The sequence below is a fragment of the Aplosporella prunicola genome (genome assembly GCF_010093885.1).
Source record: "Aplosporella prunicola CBS 121167 unplaced genomic scaffold K452scaffold_24, whole genome shotgun sequence".
Lineage (NCBI taxonomy): Eukaryota > Fungi > Ascomycota > Dothideomycetes > Botryosphaeriales > Aplosporellaceae > Aplosporella > Aplosporella prunicola.
In genome coordinates, this window is record NW_022983552.1 from 588,404 (window position 1) to 601,850 (window position 13,447).

The 13,447-nt window shown below is 52.5% G+C and overlaps 6 protein-coding genes across 6 annotated transcripts; 3 read left to right on the forward strand and 3 right to left on the reverse strand.

Annotated features, from left to right (window-relative positions):
- Positions 1–105: 105 nt before the first annotated feature.
- Positions 106–1,466, reverse strand: K452DRAFT_290973 (uncharacterized protein). The gene is made up of 5 exons (XM_033541088.1): positions 1,090–1,466; positions 870–1,028; positions 497–819; positions 374–443; positions 106–315 (listed from the first exon to the last, which is right to left on the reverse strand). The coding sequence occupies exons 1-5, from the start codon at positions 1,379–1,381 to the stop codon at positions 182–184; spliced, it is 978 nt and encodes a 325-aa protein (XP_033394104.1). The 5' UTR covers positions 1,382–1,466; the 3' UTR covers positions 106–181.
- Positions 1,467–1,732: 266 nt separating this feature from the next.
- K452DRAFT_290976 (uncharacterized protein) lies at positions 1,733–3,979 on the forward strand. The gene is made up of 6 exons (XM_033541089.1): positions 1,733–2,025; positions 2,081–2,355; positions 2,406–2,438; positions 2,513–3,020; positions 3,067–3,454; positions 3,507–3,979. The coding sequence occupies exons 1-6, from the start codon at positions 1,954–1,956 to the stop codon at positions 3,830–3,832; spliced, it is 1,602 nt and encodes a 533-aa protein (XP_033394105.1). The 5' UTR covers positions 1,733–1,953; the 3' UTR covers positions 3,833–3,979.
- Positions 3,980–4,243: 264 nt separating this feature from the next.
- On the reverse strand, positions 4,244–5,476 carry K452DRAFT_290977 (uncharacterized protein). The gene is made up of 4 exons (XM_033541090.1): positions 5,418–5,476; positions 5,120–5,364; positions 4,865–5,068; positions 4,244–4,813 (listed from the first exon to the last, which is right to left on the reverse strand). The coding sequence occupies exons 1-4, from the start codon at positions 5,449–5,451 to the stop codon at positions 4,547–4,549; spliced, it is 750 nt and encodes a 249-aa protein (XP_033394106.1). The 5' UTR covers positions 5,452–5,476; the 3' UTR covers positions 4,244–4,546.
- Positions 5,477–5,568: 92 nt separating this feature from the next.
- K452DRAFT_353219 (uncharacterized protein) lies at positions 5,569–7,598 on the forward strand. Its single transcript, XM_033545815.1, has 5 exons — positions 5,569–5,716; positions 5,769–5,856; positions 5,914–6,525; positions 6,574–7,212; positions 7,282–7,598. The coding sequence occupies exons 1-5, from the start codon at positions 5,693–5,695 to the stop codon at positions 7,413–7,415; spliced, it is 1,497 nt and encodes a 498-aa protein (XP_033394107.1). The 5' UTR covers positions 5,569–5,692; the 3' UTR covers positions 7,416–7,598.
- A 1,267-nt stretch (positions 7,599–8,865) lies between these two features.
- K452DRAFT_277538 (uncharacterized protein) lies at positions 8,866–11,412 on the forward strand (the record flags this gene model as incomplete). The annotated part of the gene is made up of 4 exons (XM_033539328.1): positions 8,866–9,872; positions 9,943–10,065; positions 10,132–10,666; positions 10,716–11,412. The coding sequence occupies 4 exons, from the start codon at positions 8,866–8,868 to the stop codon at positions 11,352–11,354; spliced, it is 2,304 nt and encodes a 767-aa protein (XP_033394108.1). The 3' UTR covers positions 11,355–11,412.
- Positions 11,413–12,275: 863 nt separating this feature from the next.
- On the reverse strand, positions 12,276–13,355 carry K452DRAFT_290980 (uncharacterized protein). The gene has a single exon (XM_033541091.1). The coding sequence runs from the start codon at positions 13,309–13,311 to the stop codon at positions 12,403–12,405; it is 909 nt and encodes a 302-aa protein (XP_033394109.1). The 5' UTR covers positions 13,312–13,355; the 3' UTR covers positions 12,276–12,402.
- Between the last annotated feature and the right edge of the window lie 92 nt (positions 13,356–13,447).

A 13,447-nucleotide genomic window follows, 5' to 3' on the forward strand; every position in this document is an offset into this window, starting at 1 on the left:
CGCTTTACTCGACTGGGGGCGTTCGCGTGTGACGGAGCTGCATAGGCGAACGGGTGTCAATCCCACATGCCTATTCCAGCAACACGGTTGACGTTTCAGCATTCGCGCATCTCGCGCATCTTCATTGACACGTCTATATCACCAACATTATTTCCCTCACTGCTCGCCACCATCACGTGCCCTAGAAGATAGCCATGGCATTCGGGGGAGATGATACACCGCCGGGCATGTTGAGCGGCACCGACGAGACGAAGAAGCTCCATCGGTTCAGTTCTTTGCATATCTCGGAAAGCCTCTCGAGATCGAACATCTCGCCTGGTACTGGTTAGCATGAACTTTGTCCTGCGGAAATTGTGCCGGAGCATGTACGTACCGACTGGCATGCCCCAGCCCGCGAGCAGGTATTCGTGGAGGAAAACACCCCCAGGAGGTGTAGGGTAGACCTGCAAACTGTCAAATAATCTATCCCAAGCATAGTCTAGTCGCCGCTACTTACCTCCCAGCTGATGGCGTCGCTTGCAACGGCTGCAAAGCCGGTGTTCCAAAGCCACCTGAGTACATCCATGGTGCCCTCGACACCGGCATGCTTTGGACTCGTGCCCGCGGCATAGGCCTTTTTGGCGTCCTCATTCATGGCAGTCTCCCACTCCTTGGTGATGCCGATGCGGATGAAGAGGATGTCGCCTTTTTCGAAAGTGATGTTGCATTCTTTTGCAATTTCCAATATGTCGGTCAACTTGACTTGGTGCAAAGAGAAAGTCGAATAGTTGATCCCTTTCTTTTCGGCCCATGAAACATAATCGATGAGCACTCCGCGTCCTACAATTGCGGTCAGAAAACTCAACGTCACCAGGAAAAGTCACACGCACCAACTATTCCCTCACGAGCCCAATGCTGCATGCCGATGCGGTTGTTCCCGCGATCCAAGATCTCAGCCTTGGTGGTACCGCCATAGAAGACGCGCTCGCTGGAGTCCGAACCAGCTGGTTGGGAGAAGTGGCGAAGTCCGTCCCACTGGCTGCTTTGCTCTGTCTATAGTCAGCAACCATGCGAGTATATCCCATCGTGAGATCGGGAGTGGGGGCGCACGTGGGTTCAAGGTATACACGTCGTCGAAAGCGGTCCCGTCCAGTAGGGAAACAATGTTATGCTGGCAAGGCTGACGGTTGAAGCATGCAAACTCGAGCTTAGTGAGATCCCATCCAAGCGTTACTCGCTTGCCCGTCTTGATCTCACCCGCTGCTGCTTTAGCGATTCTTTCTGAAGTGAGCAGCACCAAACGTCCCAAGCCCTCCACGTGGCTGCCCGGCTCGCCAATCCAGACTCGCTTCGGGTCGGGGAGCTCGTCGAATGGCACATCCATGAGAGTCGGTGAAGCCATATTGAGTCGTTTTTCTTGCTTTGAGTTTCCGAAAGAAGTTTTAGATAGTGAGTGTCGAAAAGAAATTAGGCTTTGCAAAGGCCGGCTTTTTCTGTCATTCAGAGAAAGGCGTGTTGCCAACAAGCTGCGTATCTTAATGTCAAGACTTGAAGCTCCAATACTTGGATTTTCGGCACAATCGACAGTGGCACGTTCCACCAGCTGAACACTGGGTTGCGTCGCATGTCAGGCGGGGGGGTGGGGTTCGCGCCAAGTGGGAACACGCCGGAGCACCCTTGTCCTGATCGGGGCCGTGACACGCGACGCAAAGGCAAGACAGAGCCGATCTGCAAGCAGATGAAGCACCCACACTACTTGCACACGCCCCGCATATTCTTTCCTTCACATCTGGGATCGGGAGCGGGAAATGGAGCTATTGGAAAGGCCTTGCATAAGCTCCGCGGTTGTTATTCGGCTGGTATCCCTTGATATAGGTGTCTTCGCTCTCAGCAATTTCTCCTCGATTCAAGAGTTGGAGACCAGCTGCTGCTGCAGAAGTATCGGCTTTTGAAACTGGCGAAACATCAACCACAATGGCGAAATCCGGGGCACAGACGAGCGTCTACAACAAGCTCGTTATTGCGTTTGTCGCCTTAGGGTCGTTGGTGAGTGTCTTGCGCTCAGTGTTTCCTTATATGCAGGCTGACCAGTTCTTTTCAGACCTATGGGTATGCGTCATCCATTATCAGCAGCACGATTGGAGAGGCCGGCTGGTACACATACTTCAACCTGCCTGCCGAGGGTGAACCTGGCTATGCTAGCGTCACCACGCCTGTCATTTCGACTGCCAATGGCGTCTTCAGTGCCGGCGGTGCAGTCACTGCGCTATTCACGATGTGGTTTTGCGATGCTTTTGGTCGAGTCGGGAGCATCCAGCTGGGCTGCCTTTTCGGCATGCTAGGAGGCGCCCTGCAGGGAGGTGCAAAGAACATCGAGTGAGTGTTTCCATCATGAAATGGCTACACTGATTGCTAACGCGCAATAGGATGTTCCAAGCTGGACGATTCATCATGGGAATGTATGTTGAGACTTCTCCGCACAGATGATCCTCCGCCTGCGCATCCTGTATGATTGCTGACTCCTGGAACACAGGTGCGTCGGAGTCATGGTTACAACCACCCCAATGTACCTCTCCGAGATGGCCAGCCCGAGCTCACGCGGTTGGATCGTCGGCCACCACGCTATTTTCCTCGTTTTCGGGTACATGCTCGCGGGCTGGATTGGCTTCGCCATGTACTTTGCGCCAAAGGAGTTCGGATGGCGCTTTCCGCTGTGTTTCCAATGCCTTCCGCCTCTCATCCTCTTTGCCGGCTCTTTCTGGGTCCCGCGTTCTCCGAGATGGCTTGTCTCCAAGGGCCGAATGGAAGAGGCGTGGACAGTTCTTCAGCGGCTGAGACGTTCACCAGACGACCCTAATGATTTGGTTGCGAAGGAAGAGCTGTTCCAAATCAAGGAACAGTTGAAGCTTGACCAAGAGAAATTAGTGGCATACGGAGGTAGCCCATGGAAAGCAGTCATCAAGAAGAGAAGCTACCGCAAGCGGATGATCATTGGATTCCTGACACAATGGGGCGCTGAATTTGGTGGTCCCCTCATCATCGTAAGTTTGATGGCCTTCTTAGCAAACACCTGCTAACGTGAGAAAGAACAACTATGCCGTTCTTCTCTACAACAACCTCGGCCAGACGGGCTACATGCCTCTGCTGCTCTCGGCTGTTTGGCTCACCACTGCCGGTCTGATCTACAACCCCGGAGGCGCGTGGCTCCACGACAAGGTCAACTCGCGTCGCGGCATGTTCATCACTGGCTTCTGCGGGATCGTGGTGACCACTTCTGTATTGGCTGCCATGACAGCCCAGTATGCAGGCACCAGCAACACAGCTGGTAATGCCGTCGGTGTACTCTTCATGTTCTTGTACCTTGCCATGCAAGGAACCTGCTGCGACACGACGATGTACTTGTACATCTCGGAGATTTTCCCCACGGAGATTCGTGCAATTGGAATGGGATGGTCGCTTTTTGGGCAGTTTGCCGGTAAGTATCCGTTCGCGCAAGTGCAGAGACTAGTGCTGACCAACACCAACAGCCACGCTTGTGCTTTTGCAGACGGCTCCGACTGGGTTTGCCGAAGTGGGCTGGAAGTACTACCTTGTTATCATCTGCTGGAGCGTCTTCTTCATCCCGGTCATCTACTTCTTCTGGCCCGAAACGGCGCAGCTTTCGCTCGAAGAGATTGGGAAGAACTTTGGCGACGAGGTCGCCGTGCACGTCAACGATGCGAGTGAAGAGGAGAGACACCGCCTTGACCAGGTTCTTGAGAAGACAGATGTGCTCAAGAACGGGAGCGTCGTCAGCAACAGTGGAGGTACCAGCCCGGCAAGCGTTGAGCAGAATGGCGAACGAAAGGTCTGAGGGAATCGAGAGGCTTCTGCTTATTTCTTTGAACGTTCATTTTCTATTGCCAATTCCGTAAGTACTTTTTAACCATTGCCAAAATACTTCATATTAGACATTGTAGTTGTAATTCTTCAATCGAGGATTGCTTTTCCTTCGACCCGAGGGCATGAGATGGGTGACATCAGTCGATGCGGCGAAGCAGGTATCCACAGTGCAGGCTGGAGGCCTCATTCGCAATTGGACGCGCGGACATGGGGGCGAGACAGAGGCTACGCCGTGTGGCAGTTCTCGAAGGTATAGTAAGCGGTACTATAGATAGATCTGACATCCACGTACGGAGGCCGTCACACCGCTCGGCAGGCACAGCTGGCTGCAGAGCCATCCGAAAGCGTCGTCGAGAGGCATTGATCTGCCAAGCGTCAGGAGAGTGGCATTGTTGTCACCTGCAGCGATGCGGCGTGGCGGCGAAGAAAGTGTCGATGGTAATCAAAAGACGGCGGCGCAGTTGCCGAGTTGATTGTGCGGGGTCCGCTCTGACTCTCGCTTCCATCGGACGCGGAACGGGGAGCTGTGCCGCCCGCTTGCGCCCGTCGATCCCCACGTCCCAACACCAAACCTTCTCATCACCTCGGAATTGCTTTGTACAATATCTACGAATCCGTACCCGCGTCCAGCCTCTCGGCACCAGCCCTCCCCTATTGCGGATTCGCGCGCATGCTCGGCGTTTCATCAGATCGCCCGCCCGCCGTCCACGTCCAGGTTCACGCCCGTGACAAACGAGGCCTCGTCGCTGGCCAACCACACGGTCGCGTTGCTGACATCGCGCACCTCGCCCAACCTGCCCAGTGGGACGCTTGCCGTGATCTGTGCCCGCATCTCCGGGGTTATTTCTTTGCCGATGAAGGTCTGCAACAATCCCGTCGCCGTCGCCAGCGGACAGACCGAGTTGACCCGGATCTTGTGCGGTCCATACTCGGCTGCGAGGCCCATTGTGGCCTGTGGAATTGTCAGTCAGCGCGTCTTGTGTTTGCGCTCACGTCAACCTACGTTTGCGACGGCCCCTTTGGATGCGTTGTACCACACCAGTCCTGGGCGCGGTCGATGAACGCCAACCGAGGCGATGTTGACTATGACACCACCGGTGCCCTGCTTTATGACGCGTTTGGTGAAGGCATTGCTCCCCAGGAAGACGCTTTTGACGTTGACAGCAAAAACCTTGTCGAACTCTTCCTCAGTCACCTCGTTCGTGGGCTATGTTTGTTGTCAGTGAAAGACATCCTACCTTGCTAACATTGTGCATACCTTGTTCTTGTATGAAGTTCCCGCATTGTTAACTAGAATGTCTATTTTCCCCCAAGCTTTTATCGCCGCGTCTATGGCGGCATCCCATTCAGCTGCCTTGGACACGTCCATCTTTTGGAACGCGAAGGCATCCGATGTTGTGGCGAGTTTCTCGCCTCCCTCAGCGTTGATGTCGCATAGCAGCACGTTAGCGCCCTCTTCAGCGAAATGTTTCGCGATGGCTTCCCCAAAGCCGGAGCTAGCGCCTTGTGCTCGTCAGCAACTGTGGGTGCACCACGCATTTCGGGCGAGTACATACCTGTTACGATAGCGACTTTGCCTTCTAGACGCATGCTGGCGGTGCAACGTTGATGAAAATGACAGTTGGATGAGAGATGGTGGACTTTTTGTCTTTAAAAGACGGATTGGGTAGCACAGAATGCGGGGTTGGTCGCATGTACTTACCCCCACCCTTCTCTACCCCTCCATTACTTCCTCCATCAACATCACGCGTCATCGACGTCCATTAAATACCTTGGCCTCTCGGACTATCTTCCAAACCCAAACTTATCACTGCGACTGATTTAATTCACCATGACGTACAAGCTGCCCTTCAGCGTTAGTACTTCCTTTGTACATGAGCTCTGCGATTTGCTAACTTATTTTTCAGCTCGAGCGACCGGACCTGCTCAGCACACAATCTTATGTTGGAGGTCAATATGTTTCTGCTCAATCAGGATCGACGTTTGATGTCATTGGTTAGTGTTGCAGATCTGCCGGCCGGAAACAGATCATGAAGCTTACCCAATCTACAGACCCTGGAACGAACAAGCCCTGGGCCCAAGTAACCAACAACTCAGCGGAAGACGTTCCCTCAGCCGTGGCTGCAGCTCACGAGGCCTTCCAACATTATCGTACCGTGTCTCCACGTACGCGGGCACAATGGCTTTACCGCTGGGACTCGCTAATACGCGAGCACAAAAATGACTTGGCCACGATCATGGTCTACGAAACTGGCAAGCCATTTGCTGAGGCGATCGGGGAGATGGACTACTCTCTCAGTTTCACTTGGTGGTTCGCTGGAGAAGCTGAACGGATTCAAGGAACAGCATTCCAGCCTGCTCTGCCAAACCGCCGGGTGCTTACAATCAAGCAGCCCGTTGGAGTTGCGGTTGCACTCGTGCCGTGGAACTTCCCCGTAGCGATGGTTCTCAGAAAGGCTGGCGCGGCACTGGCGGCGGGTTGCACGATGATCGTGAAGCCGTCGCCCGAAACGCCATTGACCGCACTGGCTCTTGCGAAATTGGCAACTGAGGCCGGTTTCCCGTCCGGAGTGCTCAACATCCTGCCGACGAGCCTTGAGAATACGCCGTCCTTGAGTGAGGCTCTTTGTCGCGATAAGCGTGTCAAAAAGGTCACTTTTACGGGTACGTGCGTGCGCATCCATTTCCTGGCAATAGACTGACAAACTGTAGGCTCAACGCGTGTTGGCAAACTAATTGCCAACCACTGCAGTGACGGCTTGAAAAAACTTACCTTGGAACTCGGCGGAAATTGTCCTGCCGTTGTCTTTGACGATGCCGATCTCGAAGGCGCAATCGGGCAACTCATTGCACTCAAATGGCGGCACGCCGGGCAAGCCTGCATCACCGTAAACCGCTTCATCGTGCAGTCGGGCATCTACGACGCCTTCATCGAGCGCTTCAAAGCCGAAACCGCCAAACTCGTCGTCGGGCACGGCGCGGACAAAGGCACAACGCTCGGCCCTGTGACGACGCCGCGCGGTGTCGATCGCGCCGAGGCACTGGTCAAAGATGCAGTGTCCAAGGGCGCGAAGCTCGTGCTCGGCGGGAAGCGCACCAACCCCAACGGCTCCGAGGGCTACTTCTTCGAGCCAACGATCTTGGTCGACATGAATGCGGAGACCCAGGTCTCCTGCGAGGAGTGCTTCTGCCCCATCGCCGCGTTCTATCGCTTTGAGACGGAAGAGCAAGCCGTGAAGATGGCGAACGATACGCCCATGGGCTTGGCGAGCTACGCCTTTACGAGGGATGTGAGCCGCATCTGGAGACTGTTTGAGAACTTGGAGGCGGGTATGATTGGGTTAAACACTGGTGAGTCATCGTGTGCTAATGCTTCTGGTTTGTCTTTGGTGGGGAATGCTTACGTGTGTGCGAAAATAGGCAACTCGTCAGCGGCCGAGTCGCCGTTCGGCGGCATCAAGGAGTCGGGTTACGGTAAGGAGTCGGGCAAGGATATCGCTGTGAGCGAGTACATGGTCACGAAGACGGGGACGTTTACTGTGGATGGCCTTTGATTCGAGTGGCTCTTACGCCGAAGGGATCGACTTCATGGGTAGGTTTAGGTATGTTGAAAATGAGTCTTCCCTCGCTGTCTCAGAGATCTGAGATTACGCAGTGGATGCTCAATGCCAAAATAAAACGGTTGTTGATGGCTCCGGCTGAATTTCCCACCATTTGGTTGGCTATCAACATTCAACAAAAGCCTGCGTATCTATCAAGCACTCCTTAGGGGGTTGTGTGTCGCTTCGACTTGATACTTAAGTGATTGTTACATATACACAAAGCCAAGATGTTGTGGGTGCCAGAGCACCCCAACAAGGGTACGAGGATACAAGGAAAAAAGTAAGTCATGTACCCTTGTAGAGTGCGGAATAGTCTAGTTCGACCCCGGGGTCGGTCAAGACTATAAAAATCGTTCTTTATTTAGCACGGCCTAGTCCCCTCTAGACAGAGGGATAAATAGGTCGTAGTCGGGTCGTAGACCGTAATATTTACCAAGTAGCCTTTCTACGCGAAGGTATAATGCTAGGTGGTCTCTCTAAATACTACGTAGTCTTTCCACACTGTTAAGTGGCCGGTACTAGAAAAACTAAGTTAACACGTTATACTTTAGGCTGCATTTTAGGCATTCTTTAGCCTGGCTAAGCCCGACCAAACCAGGTCGGGTCGTACTTTAATTAGCACGACCCGTCCCGGGCACCTTCGACCCGCCTGAACCTCTGGACGGACTATATTCTGGACTGGATCGTTCCGCACTCTGTACCCTTGAAACAAAGGCTGAGCCAACTATCCGCAGCCTTGTGGATGACGACAAAGAAGGAGTCTTTGACCAAAAATGTCGACGGTCGCATCTCTTGGTCGGTCCATTCACCACATTGGTATAGTTGTCTCCGAGCCCAGTCGTGCTAGGTGCAGTGTACGTCGTGTTGTAAGTTTTCCGTTCATATCATGGTCATTTCTGCATGTTCACTCCACTCTCTCACTTTGACGCGCCAGTTACTCTGCAGTTGTTTCTATTGTCAGATGCTGCATGAGCTCAAAACTTGCAATTCAGCCCCCACACTAATTCAGTAAATCGCCCCCACCCATAAACAATGCCTAAGACAGGCATGTTCTTCTGTCTTGATTGGTAGGTTAATATCAAATGTGGAGAATGTGGCTGTGGTACTGATGCTTCCATTGCTTACGTGCATCGTACGGACTTCTCGGCACTTCAAGTTCTCTATATTTGAATAGCCGAGATGTTGCTTCGACCAATAATATCTTCCGGCATATCTACGCTTGGCCTATTAGTCCACCGGATCTTTTGTTTGGCAAGACCGGGTTCATTGAGTGCTGCAAAATTAGAGAACAGTGGCATGGTGCCAGTTGCCTTGGGAGCTGAGCGCGGCTGCTTTTTAAAAGGCCTGTAGACACTTCGAGGGCTATCATCAACTTTTCTTGACGCGTTTCTCTTTCAACACTATGTCTTCTCTCGATGAGATCTACCAATCAAGCTCATACGGAATTTACACCGGAGTTTGGACCAACTGGAGCAAAGGACGTATTTTTGGGGCGACATTGACAGTGAACAGGCGCGAGGGTGCACTCTTGATTGCCTTCCTCGCGCTTTTTGTCAGCGTTGTCGGAACCCATTTCTGGAGAGTTGCTTGTTTCGCGCTTCACCGTGTGTTTTCTACCGAGGCAGCACAGGATGCTCTCCATCATCAGCGCCAAATAATCCTTCGGAATTCGGCCAATGGTACAAGTGGCCTTGTCAACCTAGCCAATATTCTATGGACGTGGAGCCGGAAGAAGCTTGTCAGGAAGCCTTACCAAAGGACTCTACCGCTAATTGGTTTTGCGCTACTCTGCATGGTCGCTTTTGGTCTGGCAGGTACCTTTTCCTCTAAAATATCTACTGCATCAGGAAACGACGTCCTTATCAAAGGTTCAAACTGCGGAATACTAGACTCCGAGGAATACCTCGATTTTGCCACCCAAGTCGCATACTACTTCTCGTCCATGTCTCAATACGTAGACTCCTGGACAAAATACGCAGAAGAATGCTATATGGGCAGCTCTGGAATGCAGAACTGCGACGCCTATACGAAGCAACGACTACCAACTAAAATTTACCGGAACGCCAGTTGTCCTTTCGAAGAAGATATGTGCAAACTCAAATTTGGCAACATTGTATTCGATACCGGCTATCTGGATAGTAACTCTGACCTTGGCATCAACGCCCCCGCAAATGAACGAATTTTGTTTCGCCGTGTTTCTAGCTGCGCTCCGCTCGAAACAGAAGGCTTCCAAGACTCTTTCCAAATGTCTGGGGAAAATTTCAACCACACCCGATATAACTTTGGAAAGGCCATGGACGGGCTCGGGACTTATTATAACCAAAGCACCTACGAGCACGCAGATTTTACTTGGACGAAAGATGGAAAAAGGCTAGTTCCATACAATACACCTGAAACCTATGAGCTTTTGTAAGTTCTACGCCCTTTTTAGTACAGGCGGGTGCAAATTGAGGCAGAGATGAAGACTAATAATATGTAGCTTAAGCACCGCATTCGTTTTAAACGGATCAAATTTTGTTAATCGATCACAATTTGACATTATCCCTAAACTGCAACAAAAAGACGCGGACATACATTTATTATTTTTATCTGCCAACAAGGTGTTAGTACTCTCATCAACCCGTTCAGTAACCGACCCTAACTGCATTTTCTTAAAAAAAATAATTAGGAGCTATACAGACCCCATAAACGACACGTGGTTTTCAGCTCATTACCCGAGTGGTGTAAATAAAAATAATATGACCACTCGCCTCTATGGGGCAGATCGCTCTGGCTCCTTGTTAGCTTGCTCTGTCAAGGAACAGTACTGCAATCCGAATCTTCCTTTAGCCAGCCGTTGTTCACCTTTTGGAGGTACATATGAATCAGCTGCGTTGGCAGAAGGGCTCTGGAAAGGTTCGAAGCACAAAATAATCTTCAATTGGGTAAGCAGTATTATCACGGCTTACAGTACCACTATTTTGGATGTTGCTGGCATGCTGGGCGCGTCTTCCTTGTTGGCTCGTTATAGGTCCCAACTATGGGTATCCGGCCCACTACCGGACAACCAATGGCAACTAGAATTGGAACACTGGCATGCAGCATCCCTTCTTAGTGCACAAGGAATGATGGCTATTACGGCAAATGGGCCATCTGACTCACGCCAAAGTCCGTGGTTGCGAAAGCCAAACAATACAATAGAGGAAAACCTGTGCCGAAGCCAAGTACTTGATCCATCCAATTCACTCTTCGCATACACTAACGGCCCTTCAGAAAATTAAAAGCCTCGAACACACAAACTTCTCGGTATTTGGCCTCAGCTTCACTCTAGCACTTGGATTCGTCATTATATGCTTAGCATATACCATAGAGCCACTAATAAACTGGATCCTAAGACGCTGTAAGCGCAATCCAGACGCATATAAGCGGCTCGAATGGACAACAAACAACACATTGCAACTACACCGACTTGCTCATGAAGAGCTAGGGATTGGCACATGGGCTGAATGTGCAGGAGATGTTCCCGTTACCGAGAAAGGGCAACGGTTAGCTGTCTTGGATCTGGACGACCAGAACCACCCTCGGCTGAAGGCTCCTCCACCTATCCTCGACCTAGTTATCGGCTCTGAAAACAGCGAAGGTGGTGTCACACCTGCAAAAGAGAACATATCACGTTCCTTAAGTGCAGAACAAAGCAACAACACCAGCCGTACGAACATCTCCGCAGACCAGCAAAAGAACTCAGAGCCCACTACTGAGACCGACGAAGACGATAACTCTACAAAAGAAAACCCCTCGCGACCTTCGACCGCAGAAGAAGAAACCAACAACGGCAGCCGTACGGATAGCTCCCCTGCCCAGGGAAGGACCTCGGTGGTGTCGACGTTGACAACTTTCGATGAAGATGCGTAACGGTGTCGAGGTTTTTGTGCTTGAGCGTGATGGGTATGGACAGGTAGACCAGCGTTGCGTAATTAAGTTTCTTCCTCATACCCCTGCATGCCGGCATTGTCTTCTTCTCGTGCTTCTTGACAGCAACATCAACAAGACCTGTTACCATAGGCAGCTCGTCTCCACGTCCGGACGGCGCTGTCCAGTGTCCACCACCAGCCAGCCGCAGATACAGCAAACCAACCGCGCGACCTTCTCCTCCGTCCTCTCAGAACACATCTTGAAGGGCAACGATATAAGAGAAATCAAAACCCCTCGAATCTATCCTTGCGTGCACGATGAGAACCTAAACAGTACACTATCTCCCACTCCTCAATCCTCTGTATTTATAATCCGCATCAGGACGAACCAACTCCTACAGTGTTGAAGCAAATGTCGGCCACGGTAAGTTATATCGCGCCTTTGTCTTCACTGTCAGCCACCACACCCCTCTACTTAACCCAAATCTACACCTAGACCTTCCTAGTCCCCTCCACAGACCCTCCGCAAATACTCCGCACCCGCGCACATACGCTTCCCTCCTTGCGCGATCGGGTGCGTTGACGTGACCGTCTACCGTATTTTATTTCCTTGTTAAGCTAGACATAAGACAGAGCTAATGCGTGTGCGTTTTGGTTTTTTGTGCGCGTTCGTGGGGTGCGGGTGGGTTGGTGTTGATGGCGGCGGAGGGTGTGGGTGCGTGGGTAAGTCGTGGCTGCTATGGGGCGTTGGGGGGTGGTGGTGGGGCTGTTGGGGTTGCTTGCTGTTTGAAACTAGGTTTCTCTATACATTTCGGTAGCTCCATTAATGCAATGAAGCTAGTTTTGTAATGCTAAATAAATGTTTTCAGTCAACCGGGAAGCTGTTCACGATCTCATGGAGCGGCCACGAATAATCCAGCAAGCTCCCATTTTGCGAGTAAACCTCACTTCGCAAAGCAACAAGGTGAAAAGCTACCCAAAAGCTCATGACTTCCCTAAAATACGTCTACACAAACCTAGAGCGACCAAACCTCCTACCTCCCCCGCCATCACATGGCAAACTCCCAACTCTCGGTCGTGAGCACGGGCCACGCATTGAGATCAGCAAACAGCTCGTCCCACGCGTCGACACCAACATCAAACCCCCAATCCACATCGCCGCCCTGCATCCAAGCATCAAGCTCGCCATCGCCGTGCGCGCCTACCGCAGCCTGCTGCTGCCCAAAATCCGGCAATGGCTGTTTCTCGCGACTGCCGACAGCGGGGCTGGTCGCAGCAGCAGCAGCAGCGGCCGCGGACGCCGCGGACGCCGCGCCCGCCGCAGGCAGGCTGATCTTGTGCTTTTGGAGTATTTCGTCCAATGACGCGAGAAAGCTCGCTGCCAGCGCTGACCCCCGCTTCACCCGCTCGAGCATCTGGCACGCTTCGACGATCTCAAGCTTCCGCTGCTCCTCCTCTGGTCCGCGCACCTTGGTCGATGACAGGTCCACGACGAGCACCACCGCGGCCAAGGATACGTGATGCACGACCATACTGAGCCTGGCCAGGTCAACAGGCTGCTTATTCCCGGCGTCTTCCAGTAGGCGCGCCACCTGCAGCACGGTGCGCGACGATTCCAGACAGGCCTGCCTGGCGAAAGCGAATTGCGGCTCGTGGAACCCGCGCACTAGCCACGGCTGATGCAGCCTGCTGCGCCTGGTGTGAGCGCACAAGTGGATCAGGCACCGTTGCGTGCTGAGGTGAGGGAACTGCTGGTTGAAACACTGGCTTTCCCGACGGCTACGATCGTCGAGCTTGAAAAAGAATGGCAAGCCAGCGAGATAGTGCTCAAACTGACGGTTTAGGTCGCGTAGAGTCTCGCAGTTCATCAGAGACGGCTCTAGCTGAAGATCCGTCATGGCATCGGCAATGTTGCGGCATATCTCCGACATCTGGATGCGTTGCATGAAAAAGGACATGGTGCTAGGCTGCGACGGCGGGCTCTGTCGCCTCTGCTCCAAATCTTGATCACCGGCGTTCCGAGGGAGCTTCACAATCATCTGGCGCGGTTGAGCGAAATACGTGCCCTCTTGGGGACCTGGCGTGAATGCGAGA